The 24262-nt window shown below is 44.6% G+C and overlaps 1 protein-coding gene across 4 annotated transcripts in view; it reads right to left on the bottom strand.

Annotated features, from left to right (window-relative positions):
* Positions 1-32: 32 nt before the first annotated feature.
* Positions 33-24262, bottom strand: part of ZDHHC15 (zDHHC palmitoyltransferase 15) — an 80152-nt gene continuing 55922 nt past the window's right edge. Inside the window, exons 11-12 of one of the 4 annotated variants that reach the window (XM_074207085.1) lie at positions 12405-12483; positions 34-7030 (exon numbers count right to left, since the gene is read on the bottom strand). In XM_074207085.1, the coding sequence (XP_074063186.1) occupies positions 12437-12483 (47 nt within the window). In that variant the 3' untranslated portion in view covers positions 34-7030; positions 12405-12436. The other 3 variants (XM_074207086.1, XM_074207087.1, XM_074207084.1) reach the window with 3 other exon arrangements.

Consider the following 24262-nt stretch of genomic DNA (forward strand, 5'->3'; position numbering starts at 1 on the left):
TCTTGTTTATCCTCCCTCCCGCTCATTTTACACAGGGCTCCCCAAGTGGCCCTGAGATCCCATGAAACTCTGAACTCAAAAAACTGAGCAATTTAGTCAAAATGTGATTCTTTTTAATGCAGTGAACTGCCTGTGAGTCTATAAACTCTGTATGTTTCCTACAGAAGAAACAAATGCAAACACAATAGAAAATGACACCGAAATAGTATACATACAGTACAGGAACTTACAAACTTAGTAATGGTACTAGTAGAACCGTACGCACATAGCATCCAATAACCAATAAACGGTGAGGGCTTGACAAGAAGACGATGAACGTAATGCTTTATGCAGAAAAAACTTTTCACGAGAATCCATTGTTTTTAATATTTAAAAACCAGTGTCAATAGCACTAAAATATCACTAACATGAACTAAACACTTCAATAGCTGTCATTTTGGCTGCTTTACTTCCAGGAGAAGTGCTCGGTTCCCCCAGTCTGGCAGATCGTGGGGGTACCCGCGGAGTACACAACACTCCAAAGTCTACTTATCCTGAGTGGGGTCCACGCCAATACTTGTCCATGTCAATGACCAAATGGTAAACAGGATGTTCTGAAAAGAGTAACTGAGATAACATGCTCTACCTATAATAAACGGGAAACAGAGCAAGGGCAGATAAGCATCTGATCGGATGACGCTGGGACACAGTGAAGACACCTTAAGAGAGGTAATGTCCTCCTCATTTCTCCAGTTTTGCCATGCTGCTATTGACTACAGAGATGGCATAGCTGATGGCAGTGATTATTAGTAATGCAGAAAGTTTAGTATAGTGAGAGCTGTGTTAGCTGGCACCAGAAAGAATACCCAGGATCCATCTTCAGTCCGGCCGATGGTGGCACCATCATGCAGAGTGCTACACCCAGGGATAGGAAGACCTAAGTTCATATTCAGCCCCAGACAGTTACTAATTGCGTGAGCCAGGGAAGACATTTATCCTCTGCCTCGGTTTCTTCATCTATAAAATGGGGCATAATAATAGCACCTATCTCTTCCAAGGTTGAGGATTAAATGAGATAATATTTGCAAGGCATTTTGCGAATCTTCAAACATGATCTAACTCTCAGCACCTCTTGAGAGTCTTCTAAAAATGCAAGGTTTAGGCTAAGTCCAATTATTTTCGTGTAAGTTAACTTCCCCCAAATACTTTGGGCAAATAGAAAGTAGAAAGCTCCGAGTCCAGGAGAAAGGACAGTACTTGAACAACTTGGGTTGGTTAGCAATGGCACATAGTCCAGGCTTTTGGAAATAACCAGGCCCAGAAGCAGAGATCTGAAGTCACCTCTCTGGTTCACCTAGTTAATAGAATTCTAGAGGCTGAATTTGTGGTTTTCTTCCTTAAAACTTCAGTGTTTATAGATTGAGAGCACGGCAGGTGAAAAGTTTTTGAGTGTGGGGTGGGAAATTGCAAGCTAATGGCTTAAATGGGAGTTTTTAGCAACTCCGCCTAGCCTCTAGTTCTCCTTAATGACCCTTGGGTCTTTAAGCCATCCCACCCCTCCAGAGAATAACTTTATTTTTGACCAATGTACTGATATCTCTCAATTGCCATCATTTCCAACAGCGTTGGCTGTTCTTGGGCAAATCCTTAGATTGTTCTGTACTTTCATTCCAATTCCCATTTGCCACAGTGGGACTTCTTTTAGACTTTGCCAGAATTTTCTGCAGCTGGGCATGTGAGTCTATGCCAATGGGCCAAATTGGTTAAGTCCTTAAAGTGTCTTGAGGGTGAAGGATCCTCCCCCTTAAATCCATGTTCTTAAAAATGGTTTATTGAAAAACCTTTAGATTCCTCAGGGCTGCCCGCTCTTCATGAGTCAAGGAGAAAAGAAATCACTTATTTTTTAATGGTGTTCCAGATTAGAATTAGATTTTAAATCTGGCACCTGCTTGTTGGACGGGGAGGGGGGAGGGGTAGTGGGGAGAAACCAATTCACATGGTTTTTTAAAAAAAATATTTCGGTAACTGGAAGAATAGAAGCATATACTGTTTTCTTAGTCATGTGGGTCCAGAGGGAGAGAGGCCGGGTACTGGTATCGGGAAGCCTCAGAGGAGGAAGCCCCCCCTCCCAAGTCAATCCCACTGAGAGGCCAAGTGCCGCTTAGTATGCATTAGTCTGGGATTTGCACCCAGGCTTTGTGATCACCTCTCTACCCCTCACCTGTGTGTCAGCCTACAGATTCCCAGTACACAACACCTCTGTCCAGATGGGTAGAAATGAATATTTCCATTTACCCTTGCCTGTCCTAGACTTCTAAAAAGCCTCTATTTAGATAAGGGCCCAAATTGAAGCCAGTTCTAAGGTTTCTTCATTCTGAAAGTGGGAAGAGAAACCAGTAGAACTTTGGGGTTTTAGAGATGAGCCACAGAGACTTAGCTAGTTGGACGATGGGGATAATATTAATCACTAACTAGCATTTCTCGGGACCTTTAAGGTTTGCAAAGTACTATACGCTTATTGTCATTTGATTTTCACAACAACCTTGGGAGAAAGGTGCCATTACTATCACAGAGGAGTCAACTGAGGCAGATTTTCAAACTCTGGACTTCTAGACTCCTAAGTCCACCATTCTATCCACTGTGCTGCCTAGCAGCCTCTCACTACTTCCACTCTGGGTCTCAGTTTTCCTCCCTGTAAAACAAGGGGATTGGTGTTGGTGAACTCGAAGGTCCCTTCTAGGATTCTGTAAGTGGAATTGGCATGACAGATACCTGGGAGCACATGAACCCCACGTCGTGTTCCATTCAATCTAATGGGATTCGTGCAAAGTGATAGAAAGTGGACAAACTTTTTAATGACAGACCATAGTATCGGCTATAAGAAATGACAACCCCATGCATGTACTTTTAATAGATTAACATGGGAAAGTACAGTTTGCCAGCCTTTTGTAATAAATACTTGGTAGCAAGAGGCAGAGCACCACAATACAGTCACATTGGCACAGATGAAACCAAGACATTGGGGGACGGGAGTATCAGAAGCAAATTGGCACTCTGACCTTAATTGCTGAGTGAATGGTGACTTGCGTTTCTTGCTCAGAGGAGCAGTTCTCTCTAGTCCACTGAACAAGTTAGAGAAGGAACAGGAGCCTCCTGCCCTGGCCCTGGGGCCCTTAGCTTGGTGAACTAGCAGGACATTATTTCCTGCAGGCATTTCCACCGTACTATCTCCTCTTGCCCCATATCTGCTATAGAAAGCCCATTTCTTGGTCATTACATTAATCATTTCTCTTTAATGCCTTCAGGGATGGTGCCATAACTCGGAGACACGGAGCACACGAACTGAATTGGAGTACGGTCCTCAAGTCAACCTCAACCCTCTCTGGGAAGTGAACGGTTATTGGTTATGTGCTTTTTGGAGGGGCCTATTCCTTGGTATGTTACACTTCATTTGCATGCAAAAGGCTACTATTTAATGCTGTACATTTTGGCTGTGTTGAAAGAAATGCAAATGGACTGTGCCTACAAAGCCAACTGAGACATAGTGGAAAGAGCCCTGGATTTGGGGGCAGAAGGCCTGGGTTCAAATCCCAGTGCTGCCACTTCCTAGCTGTGGGATGTCAGGCAAGTGACATCTGACATTCTCTGGGCCAGTTTCCTCATTTGTTAACTGTCACGATTGGGCCCAATGATTTCTAATGGCTCTTCACACTCTAATGCTATTTTCTCTTTCCCACTGGTGATATGGATCATGACCTTTCAAAGAAAACAGTCTCGTGGAGGATTCCAATCATCTCATTTGGGAGGCTTGGCAGAGGATTCGTGACCAAACGACATCGATGTGACATCACAAGAGATCCTAGGATCTAGCACTGAAAGCGACCTCTGAGTTCAGATTTACAAACGAGGGAAGTGAGACTCAGTGTCCAGTCACGAAGCCAGGAAATGGTAGAACTGAGCCATGGACCTGGGACTTTTGATTCCAAAGCCTCCGACGCTTTCCACTAGTAGCTGCCCTCAGAAGTCGAGGTTGAGGAATGCACAGAGGGGGTGATTGTCACCTGTAGAGAATGTTGGGGGCCCTTCGTCGAAAGAAGGCATGGAGTCCCTTAATGTATCTGTTCTCATAATGCTCCCGAATGAGCCAGCCTCGCCTAACTGGACAACTCCTAACTTCTCTGAGCCATCCTTTCTCTAGCTCAAAAATTAGAGAAAGGCATCCCTGTCTTGTTGCCCCATAAAGGAGAAAGGCATTAAGGGCTCACGCGATCACAGGATATTTAGTAATACTGGGGTGGTCTAACTTCTCGTTCTCGTCCTGTATTGGACTGACTGAGGAGTGGACAGAAGAGAGGACTAGCACCTTTCAGCTTTAGGCTAGGTTTCAGAGATGGGGGAGATGAGGGTTGATGGTTGGAGCACCGAGTGGCAGGAAGTCCTTAAGAAAGACAGGCCTGTTCCAGTGGGCTTGGACTAGGCTAGGCGTTCTTCACCTTGGCGGTGTCACAGGTCCCTCTGAGAATCTGGTGAAGCCCTTCTCAAAACCATCATCTTAGATGCATAAAATAAAATATGTAGGATCACAAAGGAAACTAACCGAACTGAAAGGCAATCACCAAAATGTTCACAAAACAAGCTTGTGGACCCCAGGTCAAGAAGGGCTGAATCAAATGATCGCTATGCTAAGCTTCCTTCCAGCTCTAAACTAAAGTCTGTTCAGTTTTGGATTCTAAGCAAACGGACTATCTCTTTCTTGGGAGAGCCTCTAAGCTTGATGTGGTGGTCCACTCTTAAGGTGACCTCTAGAAAGCCAAGGTTAGGACCAGATTGGATGCCAGTGGAACCAAGGTGCCTTATTTGGCCTCTTGTGAGGGGCTAGCTGTGTTGTTGCTCTCTTAGGATCACTTGGCACTGCCTTTGTGACTTGATTTCTGGGAGGGCATGGCAGATACCACCTAGCCTGGGATTGTGAGAGGAGATGATTCATCAGAACCACTGGCAGAAAAGGCAGCATGGTAAGGTGGAGTGGGCACTGGACTGGGAATTGAAAGAGCCAGGCTCAGCTGCCTCCCTGCATGACCATCTCCAACTTGGGGCCTCTGGTTGCCCACCTTTGAGGAGAGGAAGGCTGGACCAGTGGATCTTCAACCACCTTTCCTCCTAGGCTTCCAGTTTAGGAGAGGGGAGGGGAGAATCTGCCCAGGTAGGAGAGAGTGAGGTTTTCTCATTCTCCCCGGAGGGTGACATACCAAAGCTGTGAGTACACAGTCTTCTAGGCTGTCACTTGGCTCCAGGCTTTTAGAAGGACCAAGAATATAACATCTGATGGTAGTCAGAGGGAACCACCGCCATAACGGTTCAGCTTCGCTCCTGAAGCTGCCTTGGTCAGAGGGCTCTGGGTGGGCCAGAGACCACTGGCTCTCGCCGGTGGGACTGGCCCAACAACTGGAAGTTTTGAGGAAAACCCAGCTCCAGGAGCTCCATCCCACAGCCATGCATGCCTCAAAGTCTGGGCCGGGAGGCCTTGGCCCACTCTTTGCTGTCCTCTCAGCAGCTGGGGACCGGAGGCTTGCCAGGGAAGTTGAATGCATCAGTACTCCAAGGTATTAGGAGAGGGTAAACAGCTTTAGCATCCACACACAGCACCAGGACTAAAGAGAGGCTGATTAGAAGGAAAGAGGGTAATGAATGGAAACCACTGAGCCATCCTAATGGCCAAGCTCCCAGTGAAGCTTTGAAAAGGTCAAAGAAAGGACTGGCATATTACTGCTCAGCTTATCAATGTTTATATGCTAACCCCTGGTGAGTAAACATAAGTATTTATGTGCTGGGAGCTTTAGGGCTAATGGTAGCTCTGAAATTTGTTCCTTAGGAAAAGAACTGGGTTGAGATTGAAAAATCATCCTCAAAGCCAATGGCCCACAGTTCAGACCAATCATTTCTCGGGCTTCATTAAACCTGTTTGTAAAGTCTAAGAGCATGGGGTGTGCACATGTGTGTATGTGTGCAGGGAAATGGGTTGGGGGGGGGAGGGAAATGTGCTAGGGAGGTGGGAAACGTGTTGTGGGGAAGGGAGGGAGGGAGGATTGAGCATCTAACCCTAAATCTGCTCTGAGCTAATCTATTAGCTCCTGGACCAATAGGGTGGAAAGGAAAGCACAATGGCCTGGGAGTCCAAGGCCCTGGGTTCAAATGTTGCATCAGTCATGTGATTTGGGTAGGCCTCAGTTTCTTCTGCTTTGATGGGAGGGGGTTAATGTATGTGTGGATAGGATGATGTCCCTGGTCCTTTGTAGCTGGGACATAGTGTTGGCCTATCTCTTGGACCTGTGATGGGAAAGCAGCTGCAGATTGGCCAGAATACTGCCTCTCGTGGGCCCGACTCACACTGAGGTCCTGGGGTTGGCGAGGTTTCCCAGAGTGCTTTAGTTCCTTAGGCCTTTTAAGCATGTGAAGGTCTCTCAGAAATTGGAAGGTCCTGCCCGGTTCCAGGTCTGAGGATTGCTCTCTGGAGCTCAGCCAATCTGGGGTGGGGCTGGGGAAGCTTGGTTCTGCCTGTGATCAGCCATTTCCCCTAATGCCAGTTTCTATACACAGCCCGCACCCATACATGGACTTTTGCATATGTGCACACATACACACACACACAGAGGCGCATGCAGTAGACATACTTAGATGCCCCTCACACACCACAATGCGGGGGCTTCCTGGGCTTCCCAGGTTGGGGGGGGGGGGCTCTGAGGAGCAAATGGAAAGAAGCCCAGTGTGGAGTTAAGGCCCTCACTGATGGGGGGCAGGGGAATGGGAATAAAAGGGGAAGAGGTGAGGGCCGATGGGCCTGGATAGCTGGCCATCAACCTGCCTAGTTGAGTCACTACATGAAAAAGGACTTGGAAAGCCCCAAAAGATCGGCACGTCAAGTATGGGATGGGCTATTTCCAGATTGTGAGGGGGTTGGATCCAATCATACTCCACCATGGTGTTGGTTCGAACACTGGGCGGCTCCAGATCTCGAACTGCCAGTCTCAAAGGAAGGAGAGGTGATGGGGGCCTGAGGACAAAAACAAGATATACTTGGGTGAGCAAACCTGGAGTGGGTCAGATCTTGTCTCTGACACAAATTATGAGAAAATCGAACTACTTCAATGAGCCTCAATTTCCTCATCGTTAAATGGGGTTTATAAGAAAAGCAATTTATACCACTGTGACCAAGATCAAAAGAAATGTAGTAAACTGGGAAACAATCTTTACAAATAATGATTCTGACAAAGGACTCATCTCTAAAATATACAGAGAACTGAGTCAAATTTTTAAAAAAACAAGCCATTCCCCAATTGACAAATGGTCAAAGGATATGCAAAGGCAATTTATAGATGAGGAGATCAAAGCAATCCCTGTTTGTGGTGGCAAAGAATTGGAAATGAAGTAAATGTCCTTCAATTGGGGAATGGCTTAGCAAACTGTGGTACATGTATGTCATGGAACCCTACTGTTCCATTAGAAACCAGGAGGGATGGGAATTCAGGGAAGCCTGGAAGGATTTGCATGAACTGATGCTGAGGGAGATGAGCAGAACCAGAAGAACACTGTACACCCTAACAGCAACATGGGGTGGTGATCAACCTTGAAGGTCTCGCTCATTCCATAGGTGCAACAACCAGGGACAATTTGGGGCTATCTGCGATGGAGAATACCATCTGTATCCAGAGAAAGAGCCGTGGAGTTTGAACAAAGACCAAGGACTGTTAGCTTTAATTTAGGAAAAAAAACCTGATATCTTATTGTCTGATCTTGCTATCTCTTATACTTTGTTTCCTTCTTAAGGATATGATTTCTCTCTCATCACACCCAATTTGGATCAGTGTATACCATGGAAACAATGTAAAGACGGGCAATTGCCTTCTGTGGGGGGTAGGGGTAGGGAAGTAAGATTAGGGAAAAATTGTAAAACTCAAAATAGATAAAATCTTTTAAAAAACAAAAGTGATTTGTAAACAGATGGGATAGATACTGTGTTCAAGGATCTGTTTCAGCTCTGACGTCACCCATCGAGGTCCCTCCGTTCTCTGAGAGTCCATGTTCTAAGAGCCTTCCAAGGTTTGTGATCTCTGCCCACCTCTCTGGTCTCTATGGAAGATCCCTTCTAGATGTGTGACCTTCTCTATTGTAAAGTTCCACGTAGCTTTGATTTTCTCTGAGCCTTTCCTGACTCCTATTTTCTCTGGTATTGTCGTTTGGCTATATCTGACTCTGATTCCATGGACCACAGCCTGCCATTACTTTTTGGGGAGATTTTCTTGGAAACCAGGGTTTTCCATTTCCTTCTCTAGTGGATGAAGGCAAACAGAAGTTGTGACTTGTCCAAGGTCACACACTTTCTCTGACTTTAGGTCTGGTGCTCAATCCACTGAGTCACCTTGCTGCCTCATTCTCTGGCATAGGGCATCTCCAATCCCTATCTTCACTATTTTAAAGTCCATCCAAATTGCCAGGAGATGTTTTAAGATCTCTTTGAGCTGTGACATTCTATATGCTGTGATTTCTTCTCCCTGCTCAGAAGTCACTCGGAGAGCTGCCATTGCATGTTCTAGGCCCTTCCCAGGCCTGACACTGTTCAAAGGTTGCTACCACTTTGAACCTTCCCTGCTTTATATTCCCTCCTAGGTCTAACAAACTCTGTTCTGAGGTTACTCTTAGCTCAGTTTTTCTCTTCCTTAGGGCCCCATCCCTACATCAGCATGCTCTGAGACATACCTCAGCCTCAACATTATCTGAGGTAGGGTCCCTCCCAGCTCTGATGATTCATGCTCCACAGTCTTTATCTGTGACATTTTTTCTGTTTGAAGGTTCCTCCCAACTCTGCTCTTCTCCTTCCTCCTTCATTATCTGTTATAGGGAGCCCCCTAGAATATTCTCTGTTCTAGAGTCACTCACAGATGTGACATTATCTGATCTAAGATCCCTTCAAGCCCTGACATCCCCTGTTCTAAAGTAACTCCCAAAAGTGACACTCTCTTCTAAGCTCCCTCTCAGTTTTGATTTCCACTAAGGTTCCACTCAGCTCTGGCATTCTCCCTTCTAAGGCCCCTGTCAGCCTTTAGAAGTCCATGGTCAATGATCATCCTTTCTAGTTCTGATTTTCTCTTTCTAATGCCGCTTGGGGTTGCTGTGTTTCCTGTTGTAAGGGACTCACCAGGCCTGGTATTCTGTGTTCTAAGGCCAGCCTAGAGTGGCCAGCTCTGCCATTCTCTGTTCTAAGTCCCTCCCAGATGCAACATTTTTTGATCTAATAGAAGTCCCTTTCCAGCTTTGATATATTCCCTACTAAGGCTCCTTTCAAGGACCGTTAAGTGGTAAAGGGCTGGGCCTGGAGTCAGGAAGACCTGAGACCAAATGGGACCTCAGACAATCTCTGTGTACCCTTAGGCAAGTCACTTCACCTTGTTTCCCCTCACTTTCCTCCTCTGTAAAAATGAGTTGGAGAAGGAAATGGCAAATCACTCCAGTGTCTTTGCCAAGAAAACTCCAAATGGGGTCACAAAGAGTTGGGTACAACTGAACAAGGGTCCCTTCAAGGTCTATTATTCCCTGCCTTACATATGTGATATTCTCTGTTCTAAACTAGCTCTCAGCCCTGTCAGTCCATGACCTAAGATTCCCTCGCCAAGATGTGATCTGTTCTAAGTCCTCTTCCATGTCTCATTCTGTGATCTGAGGTCCCTTTAAGTGCTGACATTCTCTGTTCTAAGGTCCCCTGAGTGCAGAAAGACCATGGGACCTCTCCTGTGATCTAAGTTCACTTTCAGCTCTGACATTCTTTGTTTGAAGGTCCATCCCAGCTCTGATTTCTCCTTGTCTACCTTCTAGCTTAGCCTTTCTCATTTTGAAGGCGTTGCCCTGTTCTGATGGCTTCTGCTCTAGGGTGCTCTCCCCCACCCCATCCCCAATCACAGATCCCTTGTCCAAACAGACTTTTCAGCTCTGTTGTTCTTTGTTCAGGTCCCTCTCAGCATTAACTGTCTAGATTCCAAGGCCCTCTTTGCTGTGACCACTGTTTCAAAGTGGTCCCAGCTACCACATCTAAGGTCCCTCCTAGTTTTGACCTTCTCTCTTCTAAAATTCCTTCCCAGCTTTGACTTTGGTTTTTCCAAGGTCTATATAATGATGTGCTATTCTTCTCTTCTAAACTCAGCTCTGACAATTCCTGTCCTAAGGCACTTCCGCTGTGTCAGAGAAAGGAAGTGGCTAAGCAATTATGAAGTTCCATTTCCTGTCTCCAGGCTGTCTTTTATGACTGGTCAACTTTCCTTTTTCATTTTTGTGTCCTTGAACCCTTGGCTGGTGTAGAAGCTCAACCAAGGCCCACATACTGAAGATGCCTCTCTTGAGCCTAGTTGTAAGGACCTACCTTTTAATGTACCAAATCACTGTGTATTTATTGTGTATGGATCCTGTATTTATTCAGAAGTAGGTTGTAGGCCCCCAAGAATGTAAGGACCTTTAGCATAATGATATTCATAAAAGCTGCCATTTATTTCCTAAAGTACTTCCTTTCCCTTCTGCCCAGATCCTAGCTCTGATAATCTTTATCTAAGGTCCTTTTCAACTCTTTCAGTCCCTCCATGACCTAAGGTTCCTTCTAGCTGGGACATTTTCAGGACTAAGGCTCTGACCTTATAAATTCGATGATAAATTCTCTCCAGTCTGATTCGATCTTTTCTAAAGCCTGTCCAAGCCCTAACATTCTAGTACTGACCTGGACATTGTCTGGTCTAAGGCCCTTCCAAGTTCAGACATTTTCTGTTCCAAGCTCCCTTTCAGCTCTGACAGTCCGTGTTCTTAAGCTCCCCACCACATGGGACAGTCTGGGTTCTAAAGCCTCTTCTAGCTCCGACAATCTTATGTACATGGGTCCCTTGAAGCTCTACATCCCCTGTTCTATGGTCCTCACTAGCGCCAACATTCTCTGGCAGCCTATGATTAAAGTTCCTGCCAGCTGGGACAATCTCTCTTCTAAGGCTCCTCTCATTTCTGATGCTCTCAATTCTTTTTTTTTTTTTTTTTAGCTTTTTGCAAGGCAATGCAGTGAAGTGGCTTGCCCGAGGCCACACAGCCAGGTCATTATTAAGTGTCTGAGGCCGGTTTTGAACTCAGGTCCTCCTGACTCCAGGGCCGGTGCTCTATCCACTGTGCCACCTAGCTGCTCCCTGGTCCCTTCCTACTCTGATGTTCTCTGGTTCTCCTGGTCCCTCCCTACTCTGATGTTCTCTGGTTTTCCTGGTTCCTTTCTACTCTGGCAGTCTCTGGTTCTCCAGTTCCTTGCAGTTTCTCCATTCTGCTCTGAGCATCTGTCAGACAGCTGCCACTCTGAGCTCCGTGGCAGACCTGTTCCTAGCATGACATCTTTCCCTGCTGGCTCAGACAGGGTTTATTGACTTGGGAGTCTTGTGAGAAGAAAGCCGTTGACTTCTTCCCTAAGAAAATCCCTTCCACTGAGAACCCCTGGCCTGCAGTGAGTTAACACATTGGCAGCATTTGCTCAGGGGATGCGGGGAGGGCCTTCTTTGACTGGGAGTGGGTGGAAGTATGGGATTAATTGACATCATGGAGTCAGGAGAAAATGCCCTCTATTGAACCTCTCTCATTTCACACAGTGGCTCTCGCTGCCGTCCTAGGAGGAGGTTGGAAACGTACAGTGGGAAAATCAATACCCTGAACTGGATCCAGGCTCAAAGGTGGCCAGAGACCCCCAAAGGTCATATGATCCTGTCCCGTCATATATCAGAGGAGGAAACTGAGGCCCAGAAAGGTCAAGTAAGAAGTGCCTTTTGAACCCAGGGCCTCTGCCTTCCAAGTCAATGCTCTTTCTCTTGTCCCTTGCTGCCTCTAGTTGAGTAAGCTGCTATTTCGTGATCTCTTGTAGTCTTCCAGACCAGGGGACGGGTAAGAGCAGGCTACCTTCCAAGGCTGCCTCACGCATTTGTAATGAAGTCAGGAATGCAGCCCTAACACCTACTAGCTGTGAGACACTAGGCAAATCACCTAAGTCTCCATTGTCCCGTCTGTAAAATGGATGTAATAACTGTTCTTATAGCAGGACTATTCTAGGAAAACACAAACTACCACAAAAATGAATCCTTTTTATTAACTAAACTTTGCTATGAAAATCTCAGCTTGATGATGTCGCTATGGAGCTCTCTGTCTGCTTCCTCTAAGCCCACATACTGTTTGTCATATGATTTGGAACCGATTGAGGATGAGGAATGTGAGATGAGTGGAGGGGCTGTGGGCATCCTTCGAAGCATCCCCTTCATGGAAATGACCTGTAGAATGATCGCGCAAATGACATAAGAGAAATGGCTTGAATCCCTGGTTCACTGGGCTGAAGATTTCGTCCTCCTTTAGCACTCTCCCCGAGTACTGACCTAGTGGACAGAAGCAGGAGATGGGGGAAGTGCTATGTCTCCATTTCAATGGTAAGCGATGAGGAGCTTTCCAAGAAATCTAAAATGTGGAAAAAGGAAACAGGTGAGATGCACAAAGTCATGGAGTGGCTTGGTCCTAAACAGGCCATGTTGTTAGAATGAGATGGTTATGAAAGAAACAAAGCAAATGCAAATGGAATTGCTCCAGAACAATCATTGAACATGGACATGGGTGCTCACAGCTCTCCCCCTTGTACAGTAGAAACGAGTGAGTGGGATTCTTGTCCTATAAAATATGGCTGTGGGAGCCTAGCCAGCCTCCATAGGGTGGGCACAGGAGGGCCCGGCTCTTCCTCCACATAGAAGCATGGTGTCCACCTCACGGGGTTTGGCGAAGACTGACTGGCTTAATATTTGGAAAGCATCTAGAGTAGGATGTGCCATAGACCAGGTATTTAATAAGGGCTTCTTTTCTTCCCTCTTTCCTCACCTCCCTCTTTCTATTACTCCTTCTTTTCCTCCTTCTTTTATTCCTTCCTTTCTTTAACTCCTTCCTTTCCTCCTTTCCTCTCTCCCTCCTTCCTTCTTTTCCTCCTTCCTTCCCTCCTTCCCTCCCTTCTTATAGATTGTGAGTTCCTCAAGGGCAGAGACTGTCTTTTGTCTTTATTTGTATACTGACTTGTCTGACTGAGCCGATCACATAGAGCCACTTCCTAGATGCTTCCTGACCGACTGACTGACTGACCATGCAGAGTAGCTTGCCCCCAGTAGAGTGGATAGATGAGCTTAATTCTCCTGCCCCCGCCAGAGTGTGGGCATTCCCTATTGCGAGGACTAAGGGCAACTTATGATTGAGGTTCAGGGACTGAAGCCTTCTGGTTAGCCAGGCCTCTAAGGAGGATGGGCTCCTGACAGAGGCATTGGCAGACACGCCAAACCTATTTAACCTTTGTCCTTGCTGTTTTTTCCCTATCCAGAAGAAAGAGCCAGCTGGAGCAGACTGGGTCTATGCCCGTTGTGAAGGGAGGTAGGGGATGCCTGCCTTCCCCCCAGCAGAAGCACATAGCAGGGGGTACCTGGATTGCTCCACAGCGGTCTGAGGTCAGAGACTTGAGAATGGACTTTCCCCATCTCAGACTCAAGAGTTATCGGTCAAAGGTCATCGCAGAAGCTGGTCTGCTCCTCCATCACCAGTGGTGGGAGGAATTCCCAGTGATCTGCCTCCTTGCACTCGCTGACCCCAATCTATTCTCTCCCCTAGCTCTCCCAGACACACACAGTCACACACATAGGCCTCATTCTGATCTCAAGCAAACCCAATTTGGGGAACTAGGATGGCTCGCCTTCAGACAAATCTGGTAGAGTGGCATGGTCCATCCTTAGCTTGTTTTTCTTCCTGAAGCAGCAGATTTACAAACCTTTGCCATAGCCCTGTGTGGTCCAAGAGGCTAGGGACAGCAAGGCTCCAAGACTCATTCTCTTCCCAAACCCCTCTCATCTAGGAGATGCAGGTATCTCCCTCTCAGTGGAACACATTAAATGTAGAGGGTCACTGATCAGAAACTGAGAGCAGAGGAGGAAACGGGGTAGAGGGGATTGCGACAGCAACACAAGGTCACTGGTTCAAGGTCATATAGCTAGCTGAATGACAGCACTGCTGCGGCTCCATATCAAGCAGTGTGATACCTGATACTTGACTTTCCATCCCAGCTGTGTTAGTTACTAGTCACACCGAACCTCTGTTTCCTTTCCATAGAAATGCAAGGGACTTGGCCTCCATGACCTCCATAGTCCCTTCTAAGTTTGAATCCTATGGGATGACTTCCTTGTGGATGGAAGGCCTCCTTACCTCTATGAAGTTCTTAGCTGGATGACCCCTTTCTGGCTGAGCTTGGCTGGGTCATACGTGCCAGAGGCAGCGTTTTCCAACCTGGGGTGGGCCTCCTGCTGGGCTAGAAAGCACCATGGTTTGATTTGCTGCCATTATCTGTTCTTCTCTACCTGCTCCTGGCCGCCAGTCAGCATCAGGCGCCATGTCATATTGCTAATGGGATTTATCTGGAGCCTGGCGACTTGGAAGCTCTCTGGGCCTTATTATGCTCTGCGTGACACAGTCGAGGCCTTCAGTTATTACAGCACTTTAAGCATTAGTGGATTTCTGCAGTGGAATGAAGTGACTGGCGCTGAGGAAGCTCAAGCTTGCGCATTGACGGGACCCATGCTTGGCTTTGCTTTTCGTCTTATGCTTGCTTGCACAAGCAGATTTGATCTGAAATGCGGACACTGAATTCTGCAATGGTTCCTCAATTTTAACACCCAGCATGTGGTTTCCTCCTGAAACTGGATGCCCCCAAGTCAGGCCATGGTTTTTAGAATTGAAAAAGACCTTCAAGGTTATTGAGGTCAGACATTTTGCAGAGGAGAAAAATGAGGGGTGCACATGTTAAAGCAATGAAAAAGTGCCTCAGATGTACTAGGAGGGCAAGCCAGTGTTGTCTTATCAAAGGGTCTTGAGATTCTCAGGGGAAGAAGGCTAGATGGGTGTGGGAATGACCTCCCAAAGATTAGTAGACTGATGTTGCCAGCTGAGGTGGCAGAATTTTCTAGGGTTTAGACTATTGGGGGAGTCTCATCTAGAGGTCAGACTTTCCAGAGCAGGTTAGTGATTTATCTGGTCATTAATGAAAGACACATGTGATATTTTAGTCACTTCACCCTGATTGCCTCGCATCCAGGGCCATCTCCAGTTGTCTTGATTCCTACCTGGCCACTGGACCCAGATGACTCTGGAGGAGAAAGTGAGGTTGGTGACTTAGCATAACCCCCCCCCCCCACACACACACACACACTCAAATCCAATTCACATGCTTGTCATGGTATCACCTCCCTGATGTCATGGTCTTCTTTGAGAATGAAGGACAAACATCATTGTCATCAATGAAAGACAAGTCTTGCAAAACAGAAAAAAACACTAGATTTGGGCTTATAAGATCTGGGGTTCAATTTCTGAGTCTGACATTTCCTAGATACATGACCTTGGGCCAGTGCCTTCCTCTTTCAGGGTCTCCATTTTCTTCTCTATAAAACAAGGAGGTTGGACTAGATGATCTCTTGGGTCTCTTTCAGCTCTTGAGCCTACCTTCTGATCCCAAGGATGGTTTATCCCATGGGACTCAGAGGAAGGCAGCTATATTTTCCCTGATGTCAACTGATTCAAGGGGCATGGTGCCTTTATGGCCCTCACCAGCTGTTGGGGCAATAAAGTGTTTCTGATTTCTTATTTTTTTTTAGGTTTTTGCAAGGCAAATGGGGTTAAGTGGCTTGCCCAAGGCCACACAGCTAGGTCATTATTAAGTGTCTGAGGCCGGATTTTAACGCAGGTCCTCCTGACTCCAGGGCCGGTGCTTTATCCACTGCGCCACCTAGCCGCCCCTCTGATTTCTTATTTACATATACACTTAAAGACAGAGACCAGGAATGTTTCCTCAGAACTGGCTATGTCACCTGGTGAAAATCACTCCCATTCTCTTCATTATGCTTATCTACAAAATGTGTGTTGGACTAGATGATCCCTAAGGTTCCTCTCTATCTGAAATAATATGTTCCATGTTTCAAAGGTCCTCCTGGATGTCACCTTCAATGGTCAATAACATACATTTCTGTGGCACTTTTTAGAACTAATGTTCAGTTGTTAGGTCTAATGTTCTCCTACCATGCTGGCAACTTGTCTTCCATTTCCTTTCATTTCTTTTCCATCCCTGATCTTCTCTTTCATTTCTATGTCTTCAATGACTATAACATGGTCACTGTCTCCAGATCTGACTTTCCACTTTCTCTAGAGTTCCTTATTTTCAACGACTTAGATTTGAACAAATGGATATGCCACTATCATGTCAAATGCCACATGCATCCATGACTGAATTTCAATTGTTTTCTTTCTAAACTGGGTACAATTCCTAGTCAGTGCAAACACAATTTGACCAGTTTTTCTGGCTAGAAACTCAAATTCATACTTCTCCTTCATTCTTAACAACTGATATGGAAGGAAGTCCTGTTGTTTTTTCCTTCAAAATGTCTCCTAGGTTTGGTCATTCTCCTCAATTGGGCCCTCATTGAAGCAAAGCAATCTTTTCATTTCTGTTTTCCTATTCCACTCCTCACAAAAGCTGTTTCACATTTTCTTTGTTCTCCTCAAGCTTTCTATACCTCCTTTTCCCTTCTAGCTATCCTCTTGGTTGAGGACCTGGCCTCGTGCTTTATGAAGAAAATGAAGGCCATTCACCACGAACTCCTTCTCATTCATCTCAGAGCCCTTTGACACCCTCCCCTACTGTCCTTTCCTCCAGTGTTTGATGAGACTTAAACCAAACCTGTCACATATCTTCCCCAGCAGATTGTGCTCGAAATCATCCCTCTCTCTTCAGTCTCTCCCTATTTGGTGCTTCCTTTCCAGTTGCCTTAAGACACTTCTAAGTCTCCTCCATTCTCAAAAAGCTGTCTATCCTTGTCTTTGCTCCCTCTCTTCTCACTCCTTAACCCTTTCCAGTTTGGCTTTTAACTTCATCATTCAATTGAAACCACTCTCTCCAAAGTGAATGGACTTGGAATCAGGAAGACAAGTTTCAAATTCTGCTTCTCATGCTCATTAGTTGTGTGACTTTGGGCAAATTAATTTTCATCCTCAGTTTCTTCAAGGATACAATGGGGATAATAGTATCCATCCCACAGGGTTATTATGAGGATTAAATGAAATAATTTATATCAAGTGCTTTGCAAACCTTTTAAGAGTTTTATGAATGTTAACTAATATTATCATTAGAGGTGGTATTGCATAGTGGATAGGGGGAGCTGGCCTTGAAGCCAGGAAGACCTGGGTTTGAGTCCCATCTCTGACACATAGTGGCTGAGTGATCCTAGGTGAGTCACTTAACTTCTTAGTGCCTAGGCAATTTTTTAAGACTGTAAGTTGCAGAGAAGGTATCAACCTGTTTTAGTAGGAGTTTCCTCATTGGGTGTTCCTTAACCTTCATTGGTCCAGTCCCTATTCCAATTATTATTATTTTTACTATCATCTTTTACTTGCCAGATCTGATGCTCTTTTCTCATTCTTCATTCTCCTGAATTTCTTTATAGCCTCTGACTCTGGTGATCACCCTTTTCTATTTATTTATTTGTTTGTTTGTTTATTTACTTATTCATTCATTCATCCATCCATCCATCCATCCATTCATTTATTTATTTTTAGGTTTTTTTGCAAGACAATGGGGTTAAGTGACTTGCCCAAGGCCAGACAGCTAGATAATTATTAAGTGTCTAAGGCTGGATTTGAATTCAGGTCCTTCTGACTCCAGGGCCTGTCTCCTTCCAAAGAAAGTAAGTTCCTTGAGAGTAGGGATTCTTTTTTGGTTTGTGCTCCCCGTGCTTAGCATATAGTAGGTACCTAATAAATACTTGCTGATTGATTCTGCCACAACCTCTTACAACATCACACCTAGATTTCAGAAATAGCCTCTGCGTTGACCTTATCTCCAGTTACTCCTCTCCCCCAACTAATCCATTTTGCCCTACACTTTGAGACCAAAACACCTCACTTCTCTCATTGTACTTCTCTCTTGCCTATGAACCCACAATGGCTCCTTACTACCTCCCAAATAAAGTGAAACTCCCATGCCTAGTTTTTCTCACATTGTCCCCCAACCTGGAATGAACGGTTTTCTTCCTTTTTCCTTATCCAATCCTACTCATCCTTCAGACCTTAACTCAGGTTCTATTTCCTTCCTGATGTCTTCTTGAGTAGTGAAGCTCAGCCTACACTGATCTCTCTTTGTTTTGTGCCCTCATTGCCCTTATATTAAGCCCTTCTATGTTCTCTGACTCCTTTGGTGTGTTAGTTTTGCCTTCCCAATTATATTGTAAGCCTCCTGAGGGCAAGAATGATGTCATCTTATGATTTTTGCATCCTTCACAGCACTTCTAAACTAGGAGCTCAAAGTAGACATTTTCTGAAAATGTGAATGATTAAAAAACCATCTGTATATGTTAGAATGTTAGGGATAAAAGGCAACTAGGGTAACCCAGATCAAAAGGGAATTCTTTGTAACATACTATTTGTTTGCATGACACAGAATGCAAGTGATCACTTGGGTTCTACTCAAAGCCTTCCCTTGGCACTTTGGGACAGCTCTACACCCTCCCCCCACCAGTCATTGAGCCTAAACTGACTTCTTTGCAATGTCCACCCATTCATTGCTCCTGGTTCTTCCTTTGGGGCCAAACAAAACAAATCTAATCCCTTCTCCACATGATAGCCCTTCAATTACCTGAAGTTAGCTCTCCTCTTTTTCTGAGTCTTCTCCAGTTTAAACAACCTTGGTTCTTTCAGGTAATTCTCAATCTCTCTAAGGAGGCCAGATGCAGAAGACTTATCCTGTGCCCTTCACTACAGCCCAAGTTCTGATTAGCTTCTTTTGATTGCTATGGCAATGTTGACTTTGTAGTCTGTTAAAAGCCCCAGCTCATTTTCACACAAGCTGTTGTCTAACCATTCCTAATCTGTACTTTGTGACTCTGAGTTTTTGAACCCTAGTATCAGAGTTTACATTTAGCTCTACTGAATTCTGGCTTCAGCCCAATGCTCTAGCCTGCCAAGTTCTTTTGGATTCTGACTCTACCATACAGCATGTTAGCTATCTCTTCCCACTTCATGGCACCTTAAAATTTGATGAATGTACCATAGATCAATGCCTTTAGGAAAATCCTTGATAATGATAAACAGCACAGGGTCAAGCAGAGATGCCAGTAGAGACCTATTATCCCGATGACACTGAATTTTTATGGCTCCAAAGTCTAGCCATTCAATTCCTTCTAAGTTCCTTTTTTTTTTTTGCTTTTGCAAGCAATGGGGTTAAGTGACTTGTCCAAGGTCATACAGCAAGGTCATACAGCAAGGCCAGATTTGAACTCAGGTCTTCCTGACTCCAGGGCTGGTGTTCTATCTACTGTAACACCTAGCTGAGTTTTTCTGCTTCTATTCCTGCCTACTCTGTATCTCACCATCTTTTTCTTTTTCTTTTTTTTAAGAATGATTTTATTTATTTTGAGTTTTACAATTTTCCCCCTAATCTTGCTTCCCTCCCCCCACCCTCCCACAGAAGGCAGTCTGGTAGTCTTTATATTGTTTCCATGTTGTACACTGATCTAACTTGAATGTGATGTGAGAGAAATCATATCCTTAAGGAAGAAAAATAAAGTATAAGAGATAACAGAATTACAAAATAAGATAATTTTTTAAAAATTAAATCACCATCTTTTTCACAGGAATACTCTGAGAAACTTTATCAAATGCCTCACTAAAATCTAGGTAAATGCTAGCTGATGCTTATTATTTACAGCATTCCTCTGAATCACTCATTTTTGTCATCCTGCATAAAAGGAAATAAGGTTCTTTTAGCATGACCTATTCTTGATTAAGCTACTCTGGCTCTTTAGAATTATCTCTTTCTTTCCTAGATACTCAGTAATCATCTCATTAATGAAAAACCATAGAATTTTCCCAGGAAACAAGGTCAAGCTCATTAGCATGAAGACTGTTTGCTGTTTTAAAAAAATTTGGGAGTTTTTCTTCTTCAGACCTAGAGTACCTCTCTTGTTTTTATGATCTTTCAAATATCACCAACAGTGATTTAACAATGTTGGGATTATAGATCTAGAGAAAGAACGAATCTTACAGGCCACTGGGTTGAACCCCCTCATTTACCATACCAGAAAACTGAGGCCTGGAGAAGTTACGTGACTTATCCAAGGTCACCCAAGCACTAAGTAGCAGAGCCACAGGATTTGAACTGGGGTTTTTTGACTCTGAATTCAGCTGTTCTATGACATCAGGGAAGGGACTACCTTGCCATTTAGGGAGTGGGTTCCAGAATTACAGTGAGGGTCATTGTGAAATATTAGAGTAGGCTGGCTACAACCTGACTGACCAGTCTATGTTCTAGACTGATGGAGCAAGGAGTGTGAGAGAGAGGGAGGGATTTGGCTGCTGAACCTCATGAAGAGGGCAATGACACTGGATTTACACTGGCCACTAGGGGGCAATGTCTTGTAAGTTTCCCACCCAGCTTTGTTTTACTGAATGACGCCATATTGCTGTCATTCTTTCAACTTCTGCCTCTTGCAAGTCAGAAGAAGACTTTTTACCCACTCCTCTCTGGGATCCAGAAGAAATGAGAGGCACAGAAACAAATCATATTGGGGGTGGGGGGTGGGGGAGAGAACAATTGAGTTTTAACAGGGGCATTTCTTTTAGTGGTGAGAAAGAGGCAACTTGATTTTCAAAACAAAACAAACTCCATTGACCTTCATTTTCAGCAGAGAAAAGACTGATTTTTTTCATCATTTCCAACCAAGGTCCAGCCTGGGTCTACGTTGATTCAGACTGAACCTTAACAACAAGGTGTATACTCTGAAGAGTAAATCATAGTAAATATAAAGGCCTTTGAAAAGCCAGTGTTTAGAGGCAGCTAGGTGGCGTAGTGAATAGAGCACTGGCCCTGAGGTCAGGAGTACCTGGGTTCAAATCCAGTCTCAGTCACTTAATAATTACCTAGCTGTGAAAGAAAAAAAAATAATAACTCGGGGCGGCTAGGTGGCGTAGTGGATAAAGCACCGGCTTTGGAGTCAGGAGTACCTGGGTTCAAATCGGATCTCAGACACTTAATAATTACCTAGCTGTGTGGCACTGGGCAAGCCACTTAACCCCATTTGCCTTGCAAAAACCTTAAAAAGAAAAAAAAATAATTACCTAGCTGTGTGGCCTTGGGCAAGCCACTTCACCCGTTTGCCTTGAAAAAACTTAAAAAGGAAAAAAAAAGCCAGCGTTGATCTTTGTTTTCATAATCTCTCCTCTGCATAGGATGTGGATGTTTTGCCCAGTAAGTTATTTCAGTATGAAAACATATGGAGGGTAAGAAAGTATTCTTTTCTAACATTTTAAAATATTTTATTTTCCCCAATTATATATAAAAACAATTTTAAAATTTGTTTTTTCTAAGAAAATCTTCTTAAAGACTTTAGGTAGGGATACCTTTTCCACTGGTGCTCATGAGAGCTAGACTCAGATTTGGAGAAAGAAGGAGAGAGATTATAGACTTTTTTTTGCAAGACAATGGGTTAAGTGACTTGCCCAAGGTCATACAGGGAAGTAAGAAATTATAGTCTCTTAAGAATGAAAAGGGACCACTCCTAGACTCATGCAGAAATTCCCCTTATAGGTGGTCAACTTCTTTGCTTGACAACACCAATGATAGGAAAAACATGACCTCCCATCCAATGCAACTGAGTCTGGACTGGTAAACTCTAGTTTTGGGGGTAGGTCTTCCTCCTATGGGGTCTTAGAGCTGCCTCTTGCTAACTTCCACTCTGTTCCTAATTTTGTCCTCTAGACTCAATGATAGCTGACATCTACACAGCACATTATGGTTTATCATTTCAGATACCACCTCCTACAGGAAGTCTTCCCTGATCCCTCAAGGTCAAGTTCTAATATTGCTGCCTGTTTATAATAGGGTATAGCTCCATTAGAATCCTGGCTTGTCCACTAGCCCCTGGGGGGACTTTTTTGTCTCTTTCTAAAACTGTGGTTTGAGAGCTGGCCTGGGGAAACCTTAGGGGCAAGTCCTGTCAGTGTAGATGCTAATTGTATCACTTTGGTAAGTCGCCATCTATTAGTGCTCTGGAACATTCTTTAGGACAGGAGTTGTAAACCTTTTTTGGAGTCATTCTGCTGAAGTCTATGGACCTTTTCTCAAAATAACATTTTGAAATAAGAAGAACATTCTACATTAACTTAAAGAAGTTAGTGAAAAGAAAGATGGCAATCTTTTCCCATCCGAGGATAGGGACTCCTTGAAATCTCTACATAGACTCTGAGGGGGTCCATGGGCTGCAGGTTAAGAACCTCTGCTTTAGTACTAAAAGTTGTAGAGGAGGCAGTGGCCTGCATTAGGAGAGGGACTTTCCTCACCTGGGAGTTCCCTAGACCAATGAAATCCTATGTCTATCTTCAGGGCCCAGAGTAATATCTTTCATATAAGAGGCATTATGTTCAGGTTTGTGCTTGAATTTGATTTGTCCTTTCAGCTCATTCACTTGTTCTAGTTTTGATTCATTGGTCAGGCTTTCTACCCTAGATTGTCACTGCCTTCTTCGGCTAGAGCCCTTCATAACATATGTTCCAGGTTGGGACAGAGAACTGATGGACTTGGGCTGCCGAATGAGACATATCTTTTTGGGACCCAGCCAATGTGGGAATTTGTTTTTGACTATGATATGTGTTACGAGGTTCTGTCTTTCCTTTTGTCTAATGGGGGGGAATGGGAAGGAAAGAAAATCAATTTGTGCTCAATGAAAAAATAAAAATTCATAATAAAAAGAGGCCCTTATCTAGGCAGGTAAGAATTCCTGGCCCTGAGGAGATGCTGCTACCATTCATTTCACTATCTCCTCTAGCATAGAGAGTAGGCTGTGGAACTTTTGCGTGGGCTGATTAATTTCTGAGCTCTTTACAAGACTGGAGATCAACCTGAAAGAAATATTCCACGGTTCTACCTTCCCTTGCCAAAAGAGAATATCTCAAACAAAGGCTATTTGGTTCAGGTGAAGGAGTAGGTGGTCCTGGGATGAAATAAGCAATTTAGGATAGGACCCCCTAGGTTAGCAACCTCTTGCTCTTGACTAGCCCCATGGGGCTTTGTCTAGGAAAATGATTCTCTCTTCAAGAAAGATTTGAAGGCTGCCTATGACCCTGAGGTGATTGCCTGGAAAATTACCTGGAGAGAATTCTAAACAACAAAAGTCTTCATCTGAAAGGCCTCTTTAACTTGGTACCATAGCACTTGTCTCCCAGAGAAGTGGCAGTTCTCTCCATTCTCAGAAGGCCCGATTTAGAAGGATTCAGGGAGTGGCAGGAGAGTGTGTGTGGAGAGGTGGTGTACTTGAAAAGTTTATGCAAACACAACTTTCATCTCCCCAAATCTCTGCTCAAAAACTGCAATAGTGCCCCATTGCTTTGAATGTAAAGCATAGCACCTGGTGTGCAGAGAGTTTAAAAATGCTTTTTCATTCATTGATTCAAAAGAATTGCTTGCCAATCAAAGGTCCTTCCAATTTGAGCCCAACCTATCTTTTCAAGCTTCTCCTTCACTGCTTCCTAATGTGCTCCTGGGTCACTGGACCTCTCACTTTGCCCACATCTGCCTTTCATGTTTTTATCTTGGGGTTTTTGCTCATGTCAGTCCCTGCCTCTTAGAATAGTCTCTTTCACTTTTTGGTCAACCTGAATCTTCTTGTGGTTGTTGAGTCATTTCAGTTATGTCTGACTCTTTATGGTTCCCTTTTAGGATTTTTTTGGCAAAGATACTGGAGCGGTTTGCCATTTTCTTCTCCAGTTCATTTAAGTGTTTGGGACCACATTTGAACTCAGGTCTTCCTGACTTCAGGCCTAGTGCTTTATCTACTGTAGTGCCACCTATGGGGTGGCTAGGTGGTGCAGTGGATAAAGCACCGGCCCTGGAGTCAGGAGGACCTGAGTTCAAATCCGACCTCAGACACTTAATAATGACCTAGCTGTGTGGCCTTGGGCAAGCCACTTAACCCCATTGCCTTGGAAAAACGTAAAAAAAAAAAAATTACTGTAGTGCCACCTAGCTGTCACTTTATAAGGACCTCCTCTGTGAAGTTTCCCTGACCAGCCCATCTCATCCATAATGAACTCTCTCTCTTTTGCACTGCTACAGTTTTGATCCTGTGGGAGGCCCAGGCATCCTCTCCTATTTATTTACTTAGAGTCTCTGGAATTGAAC

The sequence above is a fragment of the Macrotis lagotis genome, chromosome X, assembly GCF_037893015.1.
Source record: "Macrotis lagotis isolate mMagLag1 chromosome X, bilby.v1.9.chrom.fasta, whole genome shotgun sequence".
Taxonomy (NCBI): Eukaryota; Metazoa; Chordata; class Mammalia; order Peramelemorphia; family Peramelidae; genus Macrotis; species Macrotis lagotis.